General features: G+C 44.4%; 1 protein-coding gene across 1 annotated transcript; it reads left to right on the top strand.

Annotated features, from left to right (window-relative positions):
* Positions 1–862: 862 nt before the first annotated feature.
* LOC146968516 (zinc finger protein basonuclin-2) lies at positions 863–22,687 on the top strand. The gene is made up of 7 exons (XM_085759251.1): positions 863–989; positions 3,050–3,219; positions 3,313–3,378; positions 4,229–4,576; positions 5,453–6,077; positions 14,596–14,750; positions 22,520–22,687. The coding sequence occupies exons 1-7, from the start codon at positions 863–865 to the stop codon at positions 22,685–22,687; spliced, it is 1,659 nt and encodes a 552-aa protein (XP_085615377.1).
* Positions 22,688–22,697: the final 10 nt, after the last annotated feature.

Below are 22,697 nucleotides of genomic sequence, written 5' to 3'. Positions count from 1 at the left end.
ATGAATAAATCAACATGTCTACTCTAAATACTTTAGATATTATCATATTGCTTAAATGTAAAGTGCATTATAAATAAGATTTATTATTATTATATGTAGAAATAAAATATAAAATATATTAAATCTGAATCCTTTAGTATTTTATTCATCTGAGAAACAGTCCAGAAAAAGTATTGAGATGTTCAGAGGGGGAAAAAATCACAAAGAAATATAGATCAAACATTATTTGTTGAACCGTCCAATCAGAGGAAGGTTCAGTTTCATTTGACCAATCAGGATCTGAGCTGATATTTGTTTTTTTTCTGCAGGACTGAGGCATGAGGATGAGTCCAGACACCGAGGAGGTACAGACGTGTTTGTGTTCTGTCATTAACACTGCAAAAACTCAACATCTTACCAAGAATACAATATTTGTCTTATTTCTTGTCCAAATGTCTCATTTCTAGTCAAAACTAAACTCTTTCCACTTTAAATAAGACTCATCACCTAAAAATTAACTTGTTTTTAGATCATTTTCACTTGTTTCAAACACATTTTCACTTGAAATAAGTAGAAAAATCTGTAATAAGCTTGTAATAAGAAAGAAAAACTTGTTCCACTATCAGATTTTTCTACTTATTTCAAGTGAAAATCAGCTTGAAAGAAGTAAAAAGTGTCTAAAAACAAGAGACTTTTAATGTGATGAGTCTTATTTTAAGTAGAATGAGATTTGTTTTGACTAGAAATAAGACAAATATTCTTGGTAAGATTTATTATTTTTTGCAGTGTATTATTTAGGTCACAAATATCACATTTATAAAACTCATTTTGTAAATGTTATATACAAATGAATTAGTTTAAATATATGATAAGATGAATATTAATGAGCTGCTGTGTCGACCAGTCCATCAGGTGCACCGTGTCCGGCTGCAGCTGTGGGTGTTTCAGACCCGGGAATACCGGAAAACTCCGGTCATGTGATCGCTGTGGACACGGCTGGGTGGCACACGGTAACACACACACACACACACACACACACACACACACACACTGCAAAAACTCAAAATCTTTCCAAGAATATTTGTCTTATTTCTTGTCAAAATGTCTCATTTCTAGTCAAAACTAATCTCATTCTACTTAAAATAAGACTCATCACATAAAAAGTAGCTTGTTTTTAGACACTTTTCACTTCTTTCAAGCTGATTTTCACTAGAAATAATGTGATAATGGGGCAAGTTTTTCTTTCTTATTACAAGCACAAAAACTTGCTTACACTGGCAGATTTTTCTACTTATTTCAAGTGAAAATTAGTTTGAAACAAGTGAAAATGATCTAAAAACAAGTTAATTTTAGGTGATGAGTCTTATTTTAAGTGGAAAGAGATTAGTTTTGACTAGAAATGAGACATTTTGACAAGAAATAAGACAAATATTCTTGGAAAGATTTGGGGTTTTTACAGTGCACACACATAGACACACACACAGAAAATAAAATAAAAATCCACTGCTTTTTGACTTTGTGGGTTCGGTGCCGTAGATATAAAAAAAAACTCAGTTTGACAGTGTCGGACTTCACCAACACTTCAGCCAAAACATGGTGCAGATGTGAAGAGTCGCTACGGTGACATGAAGTCAGGTGTCGCTGTCATCGCATCACAGAGAGCAGCTGGAGGGAGCATCTGCACAACACACACACACACACACACACACACACACACACACACACACACACACACACCTGTCTTGTTAGGTGGCGTTTGGAATATGTGGTAAACAAATCTGTTGCTCTATAACAAACAGGTTGTGTCAGAACTTTGTGAGTCTTTGACACCGACATTGTGACCACGATCGTGTTTAACTGTAAATAATTCATATTTTTCTCACAATACATAGACTTCATATACCCAGGGGGCAAAAAAAACGGCGTTGTAAAAGGTTTGACACCAGAAATGATATGTAGGAACTTAAAGGATTAAAACCTGGATGGACAACCCGGTCAACTAGCTGCTGGAAAGCTACAGGGGCCAAAACCCCTTTCATGGGTCATTTTGCTGGCAAAATGATGTAAATGCAAATATTTAGGTACTACAATGGCATAAATAGTCATACAACTATAACATTTGGCAGAAATAATCTTGACACATAGGGGGAGGCATGAAAAAAAGATTCTGGGGTTTGTTGCAACTCGATTTTAAGATATCACCCTCAACATCCCAAAAAAAACCAAAAAAAGTACTGTTCACCTGACAAATTCTCATGAAAATTATTATTTTTCAGCACTTTATGGAGAATATCTATGCCTAACATGTATATAGAAAACTTCCTTAATTCATAAGCTTCCATTTGAGTCCAAGATAGCCTTTCTATCTCCAAAACCCCACTTGCTGTGGCCAACGGTCTTCTCTATCTATCTGTTCACTTTGGGGAGACCAGAAATAGAATGGTTTCTGATCATGCCAGTTAACATGTAGTTTTTGCATTGTTTGGAGACAGCCTGTAGCTTTCCAGTAGCTAGTAGAAAGGCTATCTTGGACTCAAATGGAAGCTTATGAATTAAGGACATTTTCTATATACATGTTAGGCATAGATATTCTCCATGAAGTGCTGAAAAATAATAATTTTCATGAGAATTTGTCAGGTGAACAGTGCTTTTTTTGGTCTTTTTTGGGATGTTGAGGGTGATATCTTAAAATCGAGTTGCAACAAACCCCAGAATCTTATTTTCATGCCTCCCCCTATGTGTCAAGATACTCTCTGCCAAATGTTATAGTTGTATGACTATTTATGCCATTGTAGTACCTAAATATTTGCATTTACATCATTTCGCCAGCAAAATGACCCCAGAAAGGGGTTTTGGCCCCCTGTAGCTTTCCAGCAGCTAGTTGACCGGGTTGTCCACCCAGGTTTTAATCCTTGAAGTTCCTATATAATTTCTGGTGTCAAACCTTTTACAACGCTCTGTGTCTGTTTTTTTGCTTTGCCCCCTGGGTAATATGGTTTAAATTGTATATATTTAATGTTATATTCAATGAATTACAGCAGTAATTTATTGTCTTCCCTTCTCTCTCCAGCTGTGGAGAAGCTCCAGGCCCAGTCGTCGTCCAGCTGCGGCCCAGTGGAGGTGGCTCTTCCTGGGCTGGTGTTCGACCTGAGCTCCCTGGTTCTGTACGGAGCTCAGGCCATTCCCGTCCGGCTGAAGATACTGTTGGACCGACTCTACAGCATCCTGACCCCAGAGCAGGTACACACATCTATCCTAAAGGATACGTATACACAGTATATTCGTAGTGCCGTACATTATATTAACTGTGTAACTCTTTCTTGTGTCTTTCAGGTCAGTCACATCCTCCACACACTGGGCTGGAGTTTGGGAGATTATGTCAGAGGCTACATGCTGCAGGTTAACACTTGTACAGTAACTATGTTACCAATAATGTGATATCCGATACTGAGTGTAATTAACAAATTTGTTTAAAGCCCCAGTATGTAACTTATATATTCTTTCATAAATCCGTATTTCACTGAAGGTGAATCACAGCCGCATACAAATGAAAGCTTTCTGGTTCCTTAGAATGAGTTGTTACAAGTCGTTACAAATACAGAAGTGGGCGACGCACCGAACCGAGGCGGCCATGTTGCATCGTGACCGTAGGTAACCACGGAAACGGCCTGTTAAAACTGTCACCACTGTGTAGTGTGAGGAAGGACGGAGGCACCGGTGTTGCATTCAGGTGCAGTCAGGCAGACACCCGTCGGCAAACCGACCGGATGTCATTTTACTCCACCAGAGAAAGACGGTAAAACAATACCACATCACCATGACAACATGTTGTCACGTTGCCTGTATTGTTTTGCCTCGTGCTGGCGGACCACTTGTTTACATAGACGCTTGTTTATCCTGTTACATGCAGCGTCTGTTGTCTGTCTGACGTCTGCCCGATTTCAGGTGAATGCAACATCAAGAATACGTTCAGATATGCAACCGCACCGCTAGATGGGGGGAATTCCTACATACTGGGGCTTTAATATATTATAGGTTTGTACTGATTATTATGAGACATTGTGACATCATTCAACACCAATAAGCACCAGCTCTTTTACTGTTATCCTATGTTTTAATGACAAAAAACTGGAATAGATGCCCAAGGGCAAACTTGCCAAACTTGTATTTTGATCAAATCCAGTGCTTGCTGAATAGTTTTGCCTTTTCCAAAGCTCAAATTGGGGTCAACGCTGTTCCTTTTCTCCAGTTGCCCAGTGGGAAAGTGTTGGACCGCTGGACCATGGTGACTCCAGAGGAAGAGCTGCTCGTCCTCAAACAGTTCCTTCGTTTTGGTGAAACCCGCCCGATCGTTGAGTTGATGACGCTCCAGTGCCTGGCGGCTGTCAACTACCTCTCAGGAGGAACGCCGGGGACGGCCAAGAAGTCGGTGGGAGATTCGTGTTTGGCGGCGGGCGTCTGCCGCCTGGAGAAAGGCGGTTTGCCGGAGCGCAACGACCCCGTCCACCATTTTGAAAACTTTCCGGGCGGACTGTCTCTGCTTCTGCCTTTCCATTTTCCCAGCTCGGCAGTCCGGTGTTTGGCTTCTCCCACAAAGGTCATTATGACGGGTTTGCATTTACATCCTGCCACCTACAGCACCGTGCAGAGGTTTAAGAAACTGAAAGTAAAGCCTGGGTGCCTTCAAAAGTAATGATCGTACAGTTTGCATTAAAGGGATAATTCAAATTTCACTCATTATCTCCTCCCCCTCATGTGGACTAAGGGCTGGGAGAAGTTTCAGAGTCCTCCGTGGCTTCTCTGAGTTACAGGGGGCCTCGGCGTAGCAGTGCATGTCCATATAACGGTTGTCAATGGATACCAACTGTCTTCGTAACAAAAAGACACACCAAAAAACATCCAAATACCTCCATGCTGCTCGTATGTAATGTCCGTCTTGTATTGAAGCCCCGAAATGCGAAATTGTCCCGTCAAATTTGGACGAACTGGGAAGAGGAGCTTCCACTACAAAACAAGCTTGAAATATAGACTTATTTAATTTTTTTCGGGACAATTTCACATTTCGGGGCTTCAATATAAGACGGACATTACATACCAGCAGCATGGAGGTATTTGGATGTTTTTTGGTGTGTCTTTTTGTTACGAAGACAGTTGGTATCCATTTGCAACCGTTATATGGACATGCACTGCTACGCCGAGACCCCCTGTAACTCAGAGAAGCCACGGATGACTCTGAAACTTCTCCCAGCCCTTAGTCCACATGAGGGGGAGTAGAGATCATGAGTGAAATTTCAATTTTGGGTGAACTCATGTGCTTTAGTTGATGCCAAAACATCAAAACATGAATGCGACTCTAAACACGTTATTCTCAAAAACCTTTGCACAGGATTCTGTATTCAAAAGTTCTTTACGTTTTTGATACACATCATCATTTTCTTTGACTCAACTCCCCACCTTGTTTCTCTCTGATCAGGATCTTGCTCCCCCTACGAGGCCGACGCCGTGTCTACAGAAGCCTAATGGGACCAAACTCTCTGAGAAACACCGGCCGGACAGAGGAAGAGCAACACAACAAGAGAATAATGATCCGATGTTGCAGCTTTCCAAAGGTGAACCAGCGTTAAAAATCAAAGCCGATCCGGACAAGCCAACAAACCCAACCCGGTTGCTATGGCATCTGAGCCCTCGCATCCACCGCGACCACGAGTTTGACCTTCACGGGGTCGTCACCAAACAGGAGAACACTCTCTCTTCGCTCTCTCCTTCTTTGAACTCTTCGTTTATTCCCATGTCTTCATCGCTCCACCCGTCGATTTCCTCCTCTTCTTCCCGCTCCTCTCCTCCAAAGATTTACCAGAAGTTGCAAGGCTCCGCCCCCTCTTCTTTTCATCCTCTCCCGTCGTTCTCCTCCTCCTTCCTCTGTCCGCTTCCTTCCTCCTCCTCCTTCTCTTCGTCCCTCCATCCGCTGCCGTCATCCTCTTCTTCCTCCCTTCATCCTCTCCCACCCTCACCCTGCTCCCTGCCTTCTCCGTCGCCCTCGGGAGGTCGGAAGGGGAGGGTCTGCTGCGGCGTTTGTGGAAAAAGCTTCTACGACAAAGGTGAGAGTGTGACTGGTCAACGTCTTCTAGAGTCTGTCCACCATATTATAGTCTTACTTGACTGGTGGTTAAGTCCTGAAATAGAAATATGAATATTTAAAAGTCTATGTGTGATGAAGTCTTCTACTTATCTTGTGGGTTCCTCAGGGTTCAATTCTGGGCCCACTACTGATCATGTTCCTTTAGGTTCCAATGAATTGAATTTAATGTCATCAACTGATCTTGTGTCCTAGGAAAGTTCAATTAGAGGCCCTCCATTGAGGTGTTTCTATAGCCGTTTTCCCACTAAAATTAGCGGGCCGACGCGGGTTTTGTAAACGCGGGTCGACCCACTAACAATCGGCATTTGGCCCCTTTCCCATTGACCAAAATGAGCCACTGAATGCTCAGACAGAGCATAAACCAGTCGCCCCACTCTCGTTCGCGGTGCAAGAAACACTGTACTGTCTTTGAGGGTTAAAACGTTAAAATGTTGAGTTAAAGTTCATAATTTGATAATTAAGCAGGTCTAAAAAAGGTGTATGTGTTTTGGTTCAAAGAAACCACGTCAGAGTGAGTGGTCTTCTCCTTGGTTCAGGTAAACCGCGTCAGAGTGAGCGCTCGCCTCGTCAGGTGCAGCTATGCTAGGTTTTTTGTTGCATGCTCAGTTCACATGCAGAAAGGTGTAAAAGAAAGAGCACAGACAGCTAAAGAGACTGCTGAGGCATATTGTTGGACGCGAGAGCCTTGGAAAATGTTTATCTTTTTACGAAAATGGTGATGGAAAATAGAGGACTTCAATAAAGGACGAGAAAGGATTAAGCCTCGTGGTTTTTGGAGAGATTCTATCCATTCGTTAACTGACTGTCTAGCTTTGCGTAGCCACACTCACTGCGAGGGCAGTACAGTAAAAAGATACTACACGGCGGGCTCAAGCATTAAAACACAATATTCAGCAAACATGAGTCTACGCTCAGGAAAAAATTATCTTAAAGAAGATACCATTACACTGCTAGAAGAAGCTAGTGGAGAACAGCAAACAGAGGTTGTAGATCAAGCAACAAAGAAGAAGATGACTCATCAACCACGTGATGCTAAGTCCCAGTCATCCAAAACATCCACTAGATACTCATCAACATCCTCTTCAGCCACAAAAGTCTACGCTAAGGCGAAAGCTGCGAAGGCTGAATTAGCTTTCGCTGAACGAGAGGCTGAGACGATGAGACGGAAAGCTGAACTGGAAGCAAACATGCTGAAGCAAAAGGCTAGCTTCGACGCTGATCTCCATCTCCTACAGTGTCAAAGAGCTGCTGCTGCAGCTGAAGCTGAGGCTACAGCCTTTCAGGAGGCAGAGGTTGGAAGCGGGAGGCGCAGCCAGCTTCCAGATGTCGAAGAAGATCCCCTCAGTACAGTTCAACGTACTTGTGAGTACGTCCAGCAACATTCTGACATGTTCATTCAGGAACAGCCTTTGGAACCTGTAGTCGTGGAGACACATGAAAGAAAAATGGATAAACAGGAAACACTGGACACTAAGCATAGAGTTTTTCATGACATCCAAAGAAACACACAGTCAGTCTACAGAGATGTGAAAAAAGAGCCAATAAGAAATGTAGGTCTGTTTGACACTTACCCTTATGGTACTCAGCACGCAGCTAACCATGAAAGAGAGTACTTACCTGAGTCTAAGGGCACACAAGACTTCGCGAGATATCTCATTAGGAGAGAGATGGTTAGTGCTGGTCTTTTGCAATTTGATGACAAACCAGAAAATTATTGGTCATGGAAGGCTTCTTTTCTGAGTTCCACGAAAGATTTGAATCTTTCAGCCAGAGAAGAACTAGACCTGTTAACCAAATGGCTGGGAGCTGAATCATCGGAGCAGGCTAAGAGAATCCGTGCAGTGCACGTCCTCAATCCCACTGCAGGCGCTGCTATGGTTTGGCAACGTCTCGAAGAGTGTTATGGGACTCCCGAGGTCATCGAAGACGCACTGCTAAAAAAGATTGAGAACTTTCCAAGGCTAACCAATAGAGACACTGTTAAGCTGAGAGAGCTAAGTGACATTCTCCGTGAACTGGAGTGCGCTAAGCAAGATGGTGCACTGTCTGGGCTCTCATATTTGGATACAGCTCGTGGGGTAAAACAAATAGTGGAAAAGCTCCCTTATAACCTCCAAGAAAAATGGATCAGCTTTGGAAGCAAGTACAAGGAGGATTACAGAGTGGCTTTTCCTCCCTTCTCTGTCTTCTCAAGGTTCGTTGAACAACAGGCAAAGATAAAAAACGATCCAAGCTTCACTATAACCTCCAACAGCAGTCATGTCACTTCAAGGATCGAAAAGCCTACAAGGTACAGTGGAAAAGGATCTGTGGCTGTACATAAAACTGACATCCCTGCAGAGTCATCAGGTACTCAAGCCAGTTCTGCGCTTAAGAAAATGGAAGAACCGGATCGTCAGTGTCCAATACATAGAAAGCCCCACCCCCTGAAAAAGTGCAAGCTCTTTAGAAACAAAACTCTAGAAGAGCGCAAATCATACCTCAGAGAGAATCACATCTGTTACAGATGCTGTGGGTCTACTCAACACATGGCAAAAGATTGTAAAATGACTGTCAAGTGTTTTGAGTGTAACAGTGACAAACACATCGCAGCTCTGCACCCGGGTCCCCCTCTTCTGACCACACAGAGTGCGGTGGACGACAGAGATGAAAGCGGGGAGCAAAATGAAAGCCCACCATCTTCAGTCACCTCCAAATGTACGGAGGTTTGTGGAAGTGCAGACAGTGCAAGGTCTTGTTCCAAGATCTGTTTGGTGAAAGCATATCCTGAAGGGAAAAAGGAGAAGGCAATCAAGATGTATGCGGTGTTAGACGAACAAAGCAATAAGTCTCTCGCCAAGACAGAGTTTTTCAGTCTTTTTGAAGTGAAGACTAGCTCCGCCCCTTACACCCTGAAAACCTGTGCGGGGAAATTAGAGACTTCTGGTAGAAGAGCTGCTAATTTCACCATTGAGTCCATGGATGGGAAAGTAAAGCTTGCCTTACCCCCCTTGATAGAGTGCGACATGGTGCCAGACGATAGGACAGAAATCCCCTCCCCGGAGGTTGCACACCACCACCCTCACCTACGGTCAGTTGCGGGTAAAATTCCACCTGTGGACCAAGACGCACCAATCCTTCTGCTCTTAGGAAGGGACATCCTAAGGGTGCACAAAGTACGTGAGCAAATCAATGGGCTCCACAACGCACCTTATGCACAGCGGTTAGACCTAGGCTGGGTCATTGTGGGAGATGTGTGCTTGGGCACAGTTCATAAGCCATCTGAGGTGAATGTTTACAAAACAAATGTCCTGAACAACGGCCGCGTATCCTTCCTTAGGCCATGTCCAAACAGCATCCACGTGAAGGAAGACTATGGTGGTATGACCCAGCATCACAGTGCAACCTTCCCTGCATGCGACACGAACACAAGTCTCCATGAGAGTACAGACAACCTAGGGTGTTCTGTGTTTGACAGGTCAAAGGATGACAATAGACTAGCACTGTCCATTGAAGACAAAGCCTTTCTAGCTCTCATGGATTCTGAAGTCTACCAAAATGAGGAGAACAGCTGGGTGGCTCCTTTACCTTTTCGGGTTCCTAGACGACGCCTTCCAAGCAACAAGGAGCAAGCCTTGAAACGCCTCTGCTCACTTCGGAGAACCCTGGAGAAAAAGCCAGAAATGAGAGAACATTATATCAAGTTCATGCAGAAGATGTTGGACAGCGACCAAGCTGAGGTTGCTCCATCTTTGGACAAAGGGAAAGAGTACTGGTATTTGCCAACCTTTGGTGTGTATCACCCGAAGAAACCCAACCAGATACGTGTTGTTTTCGACTCGAGTGCTGAATGTGATGGAACCTCACTCAATGATGTCCTCCTTAGTGGACCGGACTTGAATAACACTCTGCTGGGAGTTCTTTTGCGGTTCCGTAAAGAACCCATCGCTCTTACAGCAGACGTGGAGCAAATGTTTTATTGTTTTGTCGTCCGAGAAGAGGACAGGGATTATCTTCGGTACCTCTGGTATGAGGATAATGACATAAGCAAGAATGTGACCGAGTACAGGATGAAGGTCCATGTTTTTGGAAACAGCCCTTCACCTTCTGTGGCCATCTACTGCATGAGACGAGCAGCACAAAAAGGTGAACAAGAACATGGTTCGGATGCAAGACAGTTCGTCGAGAGGCAGTTTTACGTAGACGACGGTCTCACCTCAGTCGCCACACCTGAAGAGGCAATAGATCTTCTCTCACGAACCAGAGAAATGTTGGCAGAATCCAACCTGCGACTACACAAAGTGGCGTCAAACAGTAGTCAGGTAATGGAAGCGTTTCCAGTAGAGGACCGTGCCAAAGATCTGAAGGATCTGGACCTCGGAGTGGATCCTCTCCCCCTTCAGAGGAGTCTGGGTCTCTCCTGGAATTTGGAAACAGACAGCTTTACTTACCTGGTGTCCTCTGAAGAAAAGCCGTACACACGGAGAGGTGTGTTGTCAACAGTTAACAGTTTGTACGACCCTTTGGGCTTTGTTGCTCCTATTACAATGCAAGGGAAAGCACTTCTGCGGGAGTTGTCATCTGAACAGAGTGAGTGGGATGCTCCTCTCCTCCCACGAAAGGAGACAGAATGGAACTCATGGAGAGACTCTTTAAAGGCTCTGGAAGACTTGCATATAAAGAGGTGCTACATACCAGTTTCACTGTCCTCAACACAGACAAAAGAACTGTGTATCTTCTCAGATGCTTCCACAGTAGCGATAGGAGCAGTGGCCTACCTGAGAGCTGCAGACACTGAGGGACAGTATCATGTCGGATTTGTCATGGGGAAGTCAAAATTAGCTCCTCGCCCTGCTCACACCATCCCGCGTTTGGAGCTCTGTGCAGCAGTGCTGGCTGTTGAGCTATACGAGTTGATCAGCGATGAGATGGACATCGAGATAGCCACTGTGAAGTTCTTCACCGACAGTAAGATAGTCCTTGGCTACATTCATAACTCTACAAGAAGGTTTTACCTCTATGTTTCCAACCGGGTAACTCGGATCAGACGATCTACACACCCCAACCAGTGGTACTATGTGCCCACAGATCTGAATCCCGCTGATTATGCGACCAGGTTTATGCCAGCATGCCAACTCCAACACAGCAGCTGGTTGTCAGGTCCAGCTTTTCTCTATAAGGACAACGCAGCGGAGATATCCGGATCAAATATCTTCGCCCTTATTGAGCCTGAAGCAGATGATGAGATTCGTCCGGAGGCAACTACCCTGGCAACCAAGGCATCAGAGTCTCAGTTGGGCTCCCAACACTTCGAGCGATGTTCAAGCTGGAGAACACTCTATCACACCATAGCCAAACTCATTCACGTTGCGGCATCCTTCAAAGGAAAGTCAGACAAGGCTGAAAAGAAAGGTTGGAAGTGTTTTGGAGATGCATCCAGCATATGTGAGCTTGGGAAAGCCAAAGCCGTGATCATCCGCGCTGTGCAACACAGTTCCTTTAAGGAGGAATTTAAATGTTTTGAAGGTGGACAAACCTTTCCCAAGCAAAGCACACTCAAAAAGCTCAATCCGATTGTGGATGAAGATGGTCTGCTTCGTGTCGGAGGTCGTCTTTCTTGTGCTGATCTGACAAGAGAAGAAAAACACCCACTGATCATCCCACACACACATCACATTGCTACACTACTTGTGAGACACTTTCACGAACAAGTAGCTCACCAAGGGCGACACATTACAGAAGGAGCCATCAGATCAGCTGGATACTGGATAATTGGGAGCAAGCGTCTGGTGTCTTCTGTCATTTACAAGTGTGTTACCTGCCGCCGACTGCGAGGAAGGTTGGAGGAGCAGAAGATGGCTGACCTTCCGGCCGACCGACTCACTCCTGAGCCTCCGTTCACCACTGTCGGCCTCGATGTCTTTGGGCCGTGGTCTGTCATGACACGTCGGACAAGAGGAGGATATGCAGACAGCAAACGCTGGGCTGTGTTGTTTACGTGCATGTCAACTAGAGCAGTGCATATCGAGCTGATAGAAGCCATGTCAACAGACAGCTTTATCAACGCTCTCCGGAGGTTTTTTGCGGTTCGTGGTCCAGCCAAACTTCTGCGGTCTGACAGAGGAACCAATTTTGTGGGAGCTTGTAAAGAATTGAATATGAATACAGAAGACACAACAGTCAGGAAGTACCTCCAGGAAAAAGGCTGCTCCTGGGTGTTTAATCCCCCTCACGCTTCCCACATGGGCGGCTCCTGGGAAAGGCTCATCGGAGTTTCCAGGCGCATCCTGGATGCAATGTTACTTCAGTCGGGACCGACACGCCTCACACACAAAGTCCTAAGCACTTTCATGGCGGAAGTCATGGCAATCATGAACGCGAGACCTCTCGTGACCATATCCACCGACCCAGATATGCCTATGGTGCTCACCCCAGCGATGCTCCTTACTCAAAAGCTGAGCGCAGTTTCAGCCCCTTGTGGAAACTTTGACTCAGCTCAGTTGTATGGCAAGCAGTGGAAGCAAGTCCAGTGTCTTGCTGACACGTTTTGGAAGAGATGGAAGGGAGAGTATCTGTCTACGCTACAGAGCCGCAGGAAGTGGACAAAAGACAAACCGAATGTCAAAGAAGGAGATGTTGTCTTGCTGAAAGACAGCCAAGCCCACAGGAATGAGTGGCCAATGGGAATGGTTGTTAAGACTTTCCCAAGCAGTGACAACAGAGTTCGCAAAGTAGAGGTGCGGATTGTGAAGGATGGGACAGATAAGGTGTTCTTAAGGCCGGTCTCAGAGATCGTAGTCCTTCTTTCAGAGACTTAATGTGTATTGTTTCCAGAAGACATTCCCCTTTAAATTCGTGTGTATCTGGAGTGATATAATGTAATCATATCAAGCGGGGAGTGTACTGTCTTTGAGGGTTAAAACGTTAAAATGTTGAGTTAAAGTTCATAATTTGATAATTAAGCAGGTCTAAAAAAGGTGTATGTGTTTTGGTTCAAAGAAACCACGTCAGAGTGAGTGGTCTTCTCCTTGGTTCAGGTAAACCGCGTCAGAGTGAGCGCTCGCCTCGTCAGGTGCAGCTATGCTAGGTTTTTTGTTGCATGCTCAGTTCACATGCAGAAAGGTGTAAAAGAAAGAGCACAGACAGCTAAAGAGACTGCTGAGGCATATTGTTGGACGCGAGAGCCTTGGAAAATGTTTATCTTTTTACGAAAATGGTGATGGAAAATAGAGGACTTCAATAAAGGACGAGAAAGGATTAAGCCTCGTGGTTTTTGGAGAGATTCTATCCGTTCGTTAACTGACTGTCTAGCTTTGCGTAGCCACACTCACTGCGAGGGCAGTACAAACACTGTCATGCCACAGCCGCCCGCCGTGGAGTGTCCCTCCGCCAAGGCAGACTCTCTGGCTGGCTGACCTGGAGCACCAGGACCGCGGAGGACAGCGAGTCTGCCGCAGCTGCCATGACGGACGTCCGCGGCACAACACGTCAGTTAAACAGACTGTCGCTTCTTTTTTTTCAATCGTTTTTGGTCAGTGTTGTTTTTTTTTTTTTTTTTAAAGTATATTTTTTGGCTTTTTGCCTTTATTTGATAGTGATGACAGTAGAGATAGACAGGAAATGGGGAGGCAGAGAGAGGGGGAATGACACGCAGGAAAGGTCTGCCCGACGCGGGATTCGAACCGGGGACGCCTGCGGCGAGGACTGTAGCCTCTACATGGGGCGGCCGCTCTACCCACTGCGCCACGCACTGCCCCTGGTCAGTGTTGTTTGATCTTTTAGTCCCAGTCTCGGATGAGAGCAGAGCGGAGCAGAGCTTTGTTTTGGTACGTGATATGAGACGCGACCGGCGCTATGACGTGGCGTCACGTAACGCTCAGCGTCATCACGTAAATTAGCGGGTTGACGCGGGTCTGGCGTTCCCACTGCAAGCCGATTGGAGCCGAGCCGATTAAAGGCCATTTTAACCCGCGTCGCTTGCCGAGTCGTTTGCTCAACGCGGCTCGGTGCGCCTTTCCCACTGCCACCAAAAGCCGATTGTTAGCGGGTTTAAACTGGTTTTTTGACCAGTGGGAAAGGGGTATACGTCTTTTAAACTTCTATCCTTCACCCTTGAACTTATTTCTTTAGGTACACCTGACAATCAAATTCCTCCCAATGAAACTGCTTTGCAACACTTAGCTTTTGGCAAGGCTACAAAGGGAATAGGGCCGGCAGAGTTGTTGAGGTCCTTTTCACTTTTCAATATGTCTCATACATGCTCCTGTCCTGGGGGGCCACCGGGTTCAATTCAAGAGCTCATATTTTTGTGTATACATTTTCATTGGTATCCACTGTTGATCTTGTGTCTTGGAGCTCCAGCAGGTTTATCTGGGAGCTTTCAACCACCTCATATTTCCCAGCCAATGAAGTAGTTGCTGTGCTGTGTTGGGTCGGTTCAGGTCGGTTTGGCACCAACTTTTTAACAAGGATGTCATTTTTCCTTCTTGTTGGTGCAGGAACGCTGAAGATCCACTACAACGCGGTTCACCTGAAGATCAAACACCGCTGCACGGTGGCCGGCTGCACCATGGTCTTCAGCTCGCTGCGAAGCCGCAACCGCCACAGCGCCAACCCAAACCCCCGTTTGCACACCGGGGCCGGACGGGACCACGCACATGCACACGCACACACGCACAGAAACACACACTCTGACCCACACAAACGGGAGAAAGAGATCCACAGAAACACAAACACACTCTGGCAACAGGATTATGATGATGATGATGATGATGATACACACAACACCTTAGCGCACATACACACTCTTAGGAATGGGTTGAATAATAATCATCATACAAATCCCCAAAATGGCGGCCGGCAAAACCCACTCGCACAAGTTGACTCGCCTCCTGCTTCTCCAAACCAGAACCAGAACCAGAACCAGAACCAGAGCGACTCCACCTACAGGTCTGATCTGCAACCCCAGATCACACCTCCTCCTCCTCCTCCTCCTCCTCCTCCTCCTCCTTTCCTTATCCCCTTGGTCGTTCCCGAGGCGGAGCAAACAGAGCATCGTCGTCAACAGCTGCTCGGCGAAGCCACCACGCCAAAGAAGAAACCCAGAAAGTCCAGCATGCCGGTGAAAATAGAAAGAGAGCTCGAAGGAAGGAGAAACATGGAAGAGGATGAATGTTGAACTTCTGCAGGTTGTTTTATTCCCCGCCCCTCAGCAGCAAAGTTAAAGGGATAGGTCAACATTTGGGCAAATTGTGCCCATTGCCATAATCCCTATAGTCATAGCAGTAGGTTCGTTTTACCTTTAATTGTCGGTGCAAACTATATTTTTTAGAACGGCGGAGCAGAGCCGTGAGCTGCTCAGAGCTACGCTACGGAGGCTCATTATGGGATTTCTTTGTTGGTTTCCCTCATCAAACTCATCCAATACACAATCCAACAACTCCACAACGCTCTGGTGGACAAGTTGTGACCTGCACATTCACCACACTATGAGATAATAACACAACGTTACCAGACAGAGTTGTTTTAGAGGGAAATACAGAGACTGTTGATGAAAAACTGTCCCTGAAGGCAACGTGCATCAGCGGTTTTGCATGAATTTCCCTCTAAAACAACTCTGTGTGGTAACGTTGTGTTATTATCTCATAGCGTGGTGAATGTGCAGCTCACAACTTGTCCACCAGAGCGTTGTGGAGTTGTTGGATTGTGTATTTGATGAGTTTGATGAGGGAAACCAAGAAATCCCATAATGAGCCTCCGCAGCGTAGCTCTGAGCAGCTCGCGGCTCTGCTCTGCCGTTCTAAAAAATAGCTTGCACCGACAATTAAAGGTAACAAACCTACTGCTATGACTGTAGCGATTATGGCAATGGGCCAATTTGCCAAAATGTTGAACTATCCCTTTGAAACATCACATTTAGTTATGAACTTCAGGTAAAAACCGTGTCATGTTGGATTACACTACACATTTCAAATAGATCTCACATTGTGGCTGCAGTTAAATTCTTGATGAGCTGACGTCACTGTTAAAAAGAGAAAACTTTGAAACATGAAACCCTTAGGTACAGCTTCATGAATTTTGTCCTTGAACAGCCACCATATAGAGGGTAACTTTATAAGATTAAAACCCCTATTGCTCTTCAGAGAAAACAATCTGTTGTCTAATTTGTGTATTCTTTCAATTGTTCATGCATGATGCTCTGTGTGGGTGGCGCCCCCTTGTGGCTGTTGTCTGTTACTGTAACAATGACAATGATTAAAAACTAAAATTGTTCAGCTGATGAGCGTTTGATCAGAACTTTGTCAATGGAAATTATATTTAAATATTTAGTCTGTTGTTACCTTTAAAAAAAGGGCTTACAACTTTTCTGTTCAGAGAGGCTTTCCTAGGTCGTTCCTAGATGTTTTTATTCTCTCTCTGCACTTTAATCTCCTCCTTTAGCTGTTTTATCTTCTGCTGATTTTAATCGTGTCTGATTTTTCTCTTAGTCTTCTGTTTATTTTGTTTCTGGTTTCTGTAGCACTTTGAGATTACTTTATGAAAAGTGCTTTACAAATAAAATTTAGGCTATTATTATTTTTAAAATATATATTATTTAACAAAAATGAATGTAACTATGTGTATTTATTGGGGATACATTTTTGAACTTTTTTTTTTTCAACTTTCTAAACTCTTTCTACAATTTCATTCGTTTTTACTTTTTAACTCCTTTGTTTAAAGAAATGTGGACATAGTTAAAAACAGAAATAGCACTTTTTTCATTCATTTAATGCCATTAACGCTTCATGTATTGTGAAGAAATAAGAAAAAGGAACCTTTTCTTTTTATTTATTTTTTTTTAATATAAAACACTTTGTTCCTACTCGGACGACATTTATGCTCCAAACCGGAATCCGAGGAGTTAACTTCCACTATTGTTTGTTTTCACTGAGGATGATTAGAATCGCAGCGGATAAAGCAACCGAGAGTTTGAGTAAAATGTCTGAGGTGGAGTTTCTGAGAGGATTCGTTACCGAGAGACTCACCGCCGCCTCCCAGGAAATCTTAGCGGCCGTGGACAGAGTCGTAGCCGGCTACGAGGCGGAGGCTTCGGGCTTCAGACAGGAGATCGAGCGGCAGAGGAACATGTTGGATGTTCTCCTGCAGCCTCGAGTCGTTCTCAACAAAACAGGTTGGTGATTCAGTTTTACATCCATGAACCTCGACCAACCAATAAATAATGTATCTCTTCGAGGCACTGTTATCCTTTGCTAATCATTATCTGTATCTACCATACCAAATTTCGATTCGCTGTTCCCCCTACAGTTTTGAAAGGACCTGGGTAAATTATCAAAATGTGCTACAGTAGCCTACTTTTTCCCCACAGAATAGCCTACGTGTATTTATTTATTTTGCACCATAAAAATCAAGGACAATTACAAAAACAGAAATGAAACAAGAATAGTAAGTGCAGGAGAGGTTAAAATCCGATACAAAATAGGCTACCTCCCCCCCATAATATGTAAAGATTCAACAAAACTGGTTGGTGATTCAGTTTTAAATCTGTGGTGTCACACAACTATTCGTTTATTTGTTATTTACATATTTACAGTTATTATTTACATGTTTTACACTATAGGATTGCTCATTACTGGTGGTGGCCATAGTTTTATTTCCAAAGAAGAGGACACATGATACATAAGCGCATTGCCACAGCAGGAGTTTGTGGTATATTGATGTGTTGATGAAAAGAAGGGATCACCGCCAACACGTCTTCACTTGTGTTCAAAAAGAAGTTTATTAACAAGTAGAAGAACAGTGTACAAAAAATGCCGAATCCTGAAGCATCCCTGGTGCCAAAGTGAGATCTTCCTCTCAATGGCTCAACACCATGATCTTACCATAATAGGCATTAAGTGTTCAACATTGCATAACATGAACAATTCCTGTCTCTGTTAATCTAAACAATTCTGTAAGTGTTTATCATACGCAGTTCATGTTTTGCGTCTATGAACATGAGACAGGATCCAGCCTATAGAGTTTTACGACCTTGCATTCATACTCTGGACGAGGCTAACATAAACTTAAGCAAGGCTCTCACAGGAAAAATGTGAACAACAGGAAAGACATTCTCCTAGGGTACATTTCACAAGAGCCACTTATTATCTAATCTATTACTGTTACTAAACATCTAATACAACAGCTTTATATATATCTATAAATGTATGTGCATCTTTCTTTTTTATAACATCTACCTTCGATTCGTTTACTTCTAAGCAAAACATGTCCGTGAAGTAAAACACCAATTCACACTTTCCTTCAATTCCAAAAGAGGGGCACACATAAAAAGAAGAACATAATACATGGTGATAATACAAGATATTAAAGCAAAAAGATTAAAGTGTATAATATACTACAAGTTCCTGGTTAAAGGAGGGCGTAGGTAGAGCACTGGAATAAGAGAATAACGACACCACCATTGACTCCCGTGCGCCCCGAGTGGCAGGATATGGGTATTGCAAAAGCGCCCAGAAAACCCATTCACTCCAATGTAGTATGTGTGTTGCCCACTTGCTTGTAAATTGATGAAAACGGCCGTGTTTTTGTTTTTAGGTGTCTTGGTCATATCAAATTACACTTATAATTAGTTTATTATAAAATGTAGATTGAAACATTCATGTAGAAAACTGTTTTTTTTTTACTAGCCTATGCGTTAAAGGGACAACGAGGAGTTTCTATATGGTTATAAAAAAGTCTCACGTTAATGTGGATGAATCTACGCTACCCAGCCTTGTTAACGGCTCCATTTTTGATAAATATATCGTTTTGTCTCAGTCGTTATTTTGTTATTTTAATTAGTGGCGGAAACGCTGGGCGAGCCGACCAGTGTTTCCTTACTTTCGGTTTTGCGGACGCTGCCCGGCGGGTCATGAGAATAACGCCGCTGAATCGCCGTTTATGGTCGGAACTACGACGGTATCTGATCGTCTTCCAACCTCTGACTTTCATTGTTGATGAATGAAAACATTCTTGACAAGACGTCCGTCTTGCGCCGGTCCAAGAATTTCACGGTGCGCGCGGAGTCTCATGGTAAATGTAGTATGAGAACACTTCGCTTTCCAAAACTCCTCGTTGTCCCTTTAAGGTTTAACTGTAAGGGGTCCTCAATGATCAGTCCCTCCAGGATTTCGCGGGCTTTTTTTGTGATTGTTGCGGCCTAAAATGCCTGAATTTGCGGCCACATTTTGAAAAAATTGCGGTGCATGTTGCGATGTTTTAAGCCCTTTTGTTGCGATTAAATTGCGGGAGACAGCGAAAGTTGCAAAAAAAAGTTGCAGTTTTGTTCTGAATAATTAAAAATCAAAGGAAAATTGAAAATTTTGAAATGTCACAAATTAATGTGATGTCATGTTATACCAGCAATTTTCCACTTGTTAAGAAAGGCACAGGAAAATTATATAGAGTTGAAAGTTGTTTTACTTAATTAAAATGTCTGTTTAAAAATCGTGGTAAAAGAACTGTTTTATTAAAACAGTCCAGTCTTTGAATTAAAAGGGGAGGGTGGCTACTCAAGTCCAGGGCCAGGGCCATAGGATGGGGGAAGGGGCACCTGGCCGCCGGCTGCTCCGCTCCGGCCCTGCAGTGGCGCACTCACTGGATTCCCCCTCGGTGAGTGCTGCGGGGGACACAGCCTCGGGTGGTCAACCAGGACAACTCACACACTCAACACGTTCAACTCAGCTTGTGTTCCTTTACTTATCACTTTGTGCACGTTGTATCAAGTTTCTTGCCGTCAGTCCAGCCACGCTGTTCCTCCATGGACTCACTTTCAACCACCGCTCCGTCCAGACTCGCACTCTCTGCTGTGTAACTCGTGGAAAGAACCGACAATTGGTCCAATTTGCGGAAAAGTTGCGGTGATTGTACAAAATTGCAAGATCGCAAAAATTCGCGGGGATTGGCTGAATTTGCGTTAATTGTTGCGATCGCAACATCGCGAATTCCTGGAGGGACTGAATGATGGTATTAACGTGGGTGATCTAGAAATGTCCCTAAATTATTGAAAATACCGCACTTGCTCATTCACCAACAATGCAGAGATGTCAGTTCTTGGGCGCTTTTGCAAAACCCATATTCCGCCATCAGGAGGCGCTTCCATTAGACCAATGCGTGTCGTTACTCTCTTATTCCAGTGCTCTAGGGGTATAGGGACTTCCAAGGGAGTGGATCGGACTACACGCAGGCGTAGCTCACAGTCGGCCATAATGGAGCGGGCACCTTGCTCTGACTCTGGCTGCAGTTACAGTGCAACAATAAGACGGACATAGCAGGATGACTGGGCGGTAAGAGGGGGGAGGAAAAGGGGAGAAACAAGAGGAGAGGGAAGGACAAAAAATGTCACATATGAACACACTTTACAACTCGAAAACAACTTGCACCGGGGGAGGGGGGAAGGGGTGGAGGTTCCCGCTCAGACAGACAGACAGCCGCAGCCATCTTCAGCGCAGCCCGCGGACCCCGCTAGTCGCACTGGGGGTTGAAAGTGGCGAAGGCGTGGGATGGTGGGGTAGGGGGGTGTGTTGCATCTGTGCATGTGTCCATGGATGCATGTGTGTACACATAAGCCTGGAGAGTCAGGATGTCATCGCGATAACACAGCAGGTTGCCAGAGTCAACAATCAGCAGGTGTCCGTGAAGGAAGGGAGGGAGGAATAGGAATACAGAGAGCATCTCACTGCACTGCAGCGATCTCCTGGAGGAGTTATGAGGCTGGTGCCGCGGGGGGCCAGAATGCAGATTTAGATTATGATTGTTTGGGTTAGGGCGAGTAGTCGCGTTTCAATAGACTCAACTTACTCTGTTTGTCCATTCTGGTCTCCAAATCGATCCATTCGCCTTTGCAAAGCCGGAATCTTCTCCAAGATGTTTTCCATGTTGCGGTTTATAACCAAAGTCTGAGCGCTAAGTAACAGCTCTGCCCACTCCATCAATCATGTCAGGCAGCTTCATGGGGCTTTGGACTGCTGTCACGGCATTGCCGCAATGCCTAATCCAGTCAGCAGATAACATGTTATCATGGTTCCGAATATGTAGATATCCTCGATGTCCTCAACGGAAAGAATCGCCAGGCACAAGGTTTTCTTTCAAAATCTTCACATATTCTTCTTTGCTCATGATTCCTTCTACCTTGATGAGATTCCCAACATCCCCCACAGCAATACTCCCACCACCACGTTTCACTGTGGGGACGGTGTTCTTTGGGTTGGTCGCCTCTCCCTTACTTTCACAATCATTAGAGCTCTGCACAGGAATAGACTGCAAGGTTGCAGACCAAGAAAAACTCCACTTCTGAAGAAGAGGCACCTTCAAGCCAGGCTGAAGTATGCTAAGGACAACCAGGAGAAAGATAATGCATACCGGAAGCATGTCCTTTGGTCAGATCAGATAGATGAAACTATAACTCTTTGGCCCCATAGAAACATTGCTTATGTTTGGAGAAAAAAGGGACAGGCGACTAACCCAGACTTACCCGCCCGCACCTGGTGGTGGCAGTATTGTGCTGTGGGGATGCTTCAGTGCGTCTGGAACTGGGAACCTCGTCAAGGTGGAAGGAATCATGAGGAAAGAGGAATATGTGAAGATTTTGAAAGAGAACCTTAAGCAGTCAGTAATATTGGGTCTGGGTTGTTTCTGTCTCTTCCAACATGACAGTAAACGTCACTGCTCGTGAATAACTACCTCCAGAAGAACAAAATGAATGTTAGTGACCATCCTGCACAAAGCTCTGACTTGAATCATATCTGTGTGGTGGACTGAACACCAAGGTCCATACCAGGAGGCCTCAAATCTGGAGGAGCTGGAGAGATTTTCCAAAAGTGAATGGGCTGGGATTCGAAAGGAAATTTGACACCAAAGATGATAATATGTGACCCGCTCTGGCATTCAAAAACAATCTCCCAAAGTCCAGATAATTGAGAAAAGGCACGTAAATAATGATTAAAGTTGTGACAGTGTGTAATCACGTGGTACAGGAACAGACCCCAGAGTCACGGATGTGAGGTATTCCTCAGAGACGTTCCATATTGTTTAAACGCAATTTTCTCTGGTTTTCAATCGGAAAAAGAGAGTGGAAGATCATAACTCAAATGACCATATCTTGAAAACCATCCAATGTATGACTTTCACTAGGGTATCATTTTAAAGCGCTTTCCACTGATACCAAAATCTCAATTTTGAAATTTGGGTCACTCTGACTCATTTTGCTAAATCACATCACATATTAAGAAGATGGACAAACACATGGGATAACAATAGTGCCAAGGAGAATTAGCCCTTTGGCACTAATAAGCAACAGAATTACTGAAATATATAAAGATCTAGATTTAAATAAATATGAAGATATCAATGTGACCTGTGATTATATGTTTGTGTTATTGCTTCCAGCAGATGTTCAGCATCCGTACAGGAGAGAAGAGGAGCCTCCCCCTGAGTGGAGCTCCAGTCTGGAGCAAGAGGATCCAGAGAGTCCACACATCAAAGAAGAACAGGAAGAGCAGCTTCTGGAGGAGCTTGAAGACAACACCTGGGCTCTTTTCACTCCTGTCCAAGTGAAGAGGGAGGA

This window comes from Trachurus japonicus, chromosome 18, assembly GCF_045865225.1.
Source record: "Trachurus japonicus isolate A0001 chromosome 18, Traja_1.0".
NCBI classification, from domain to species: Eukaryota; Metazoa; Chordata; class Actinopteri; order Carangiformes; family Carangidae; genus Trachurus; species Trachurus japonicus.
Note: the sequence above shows the minus strand (reverse complement) of the source record. Positions and strands in the feature narration are given on the sequence as shown.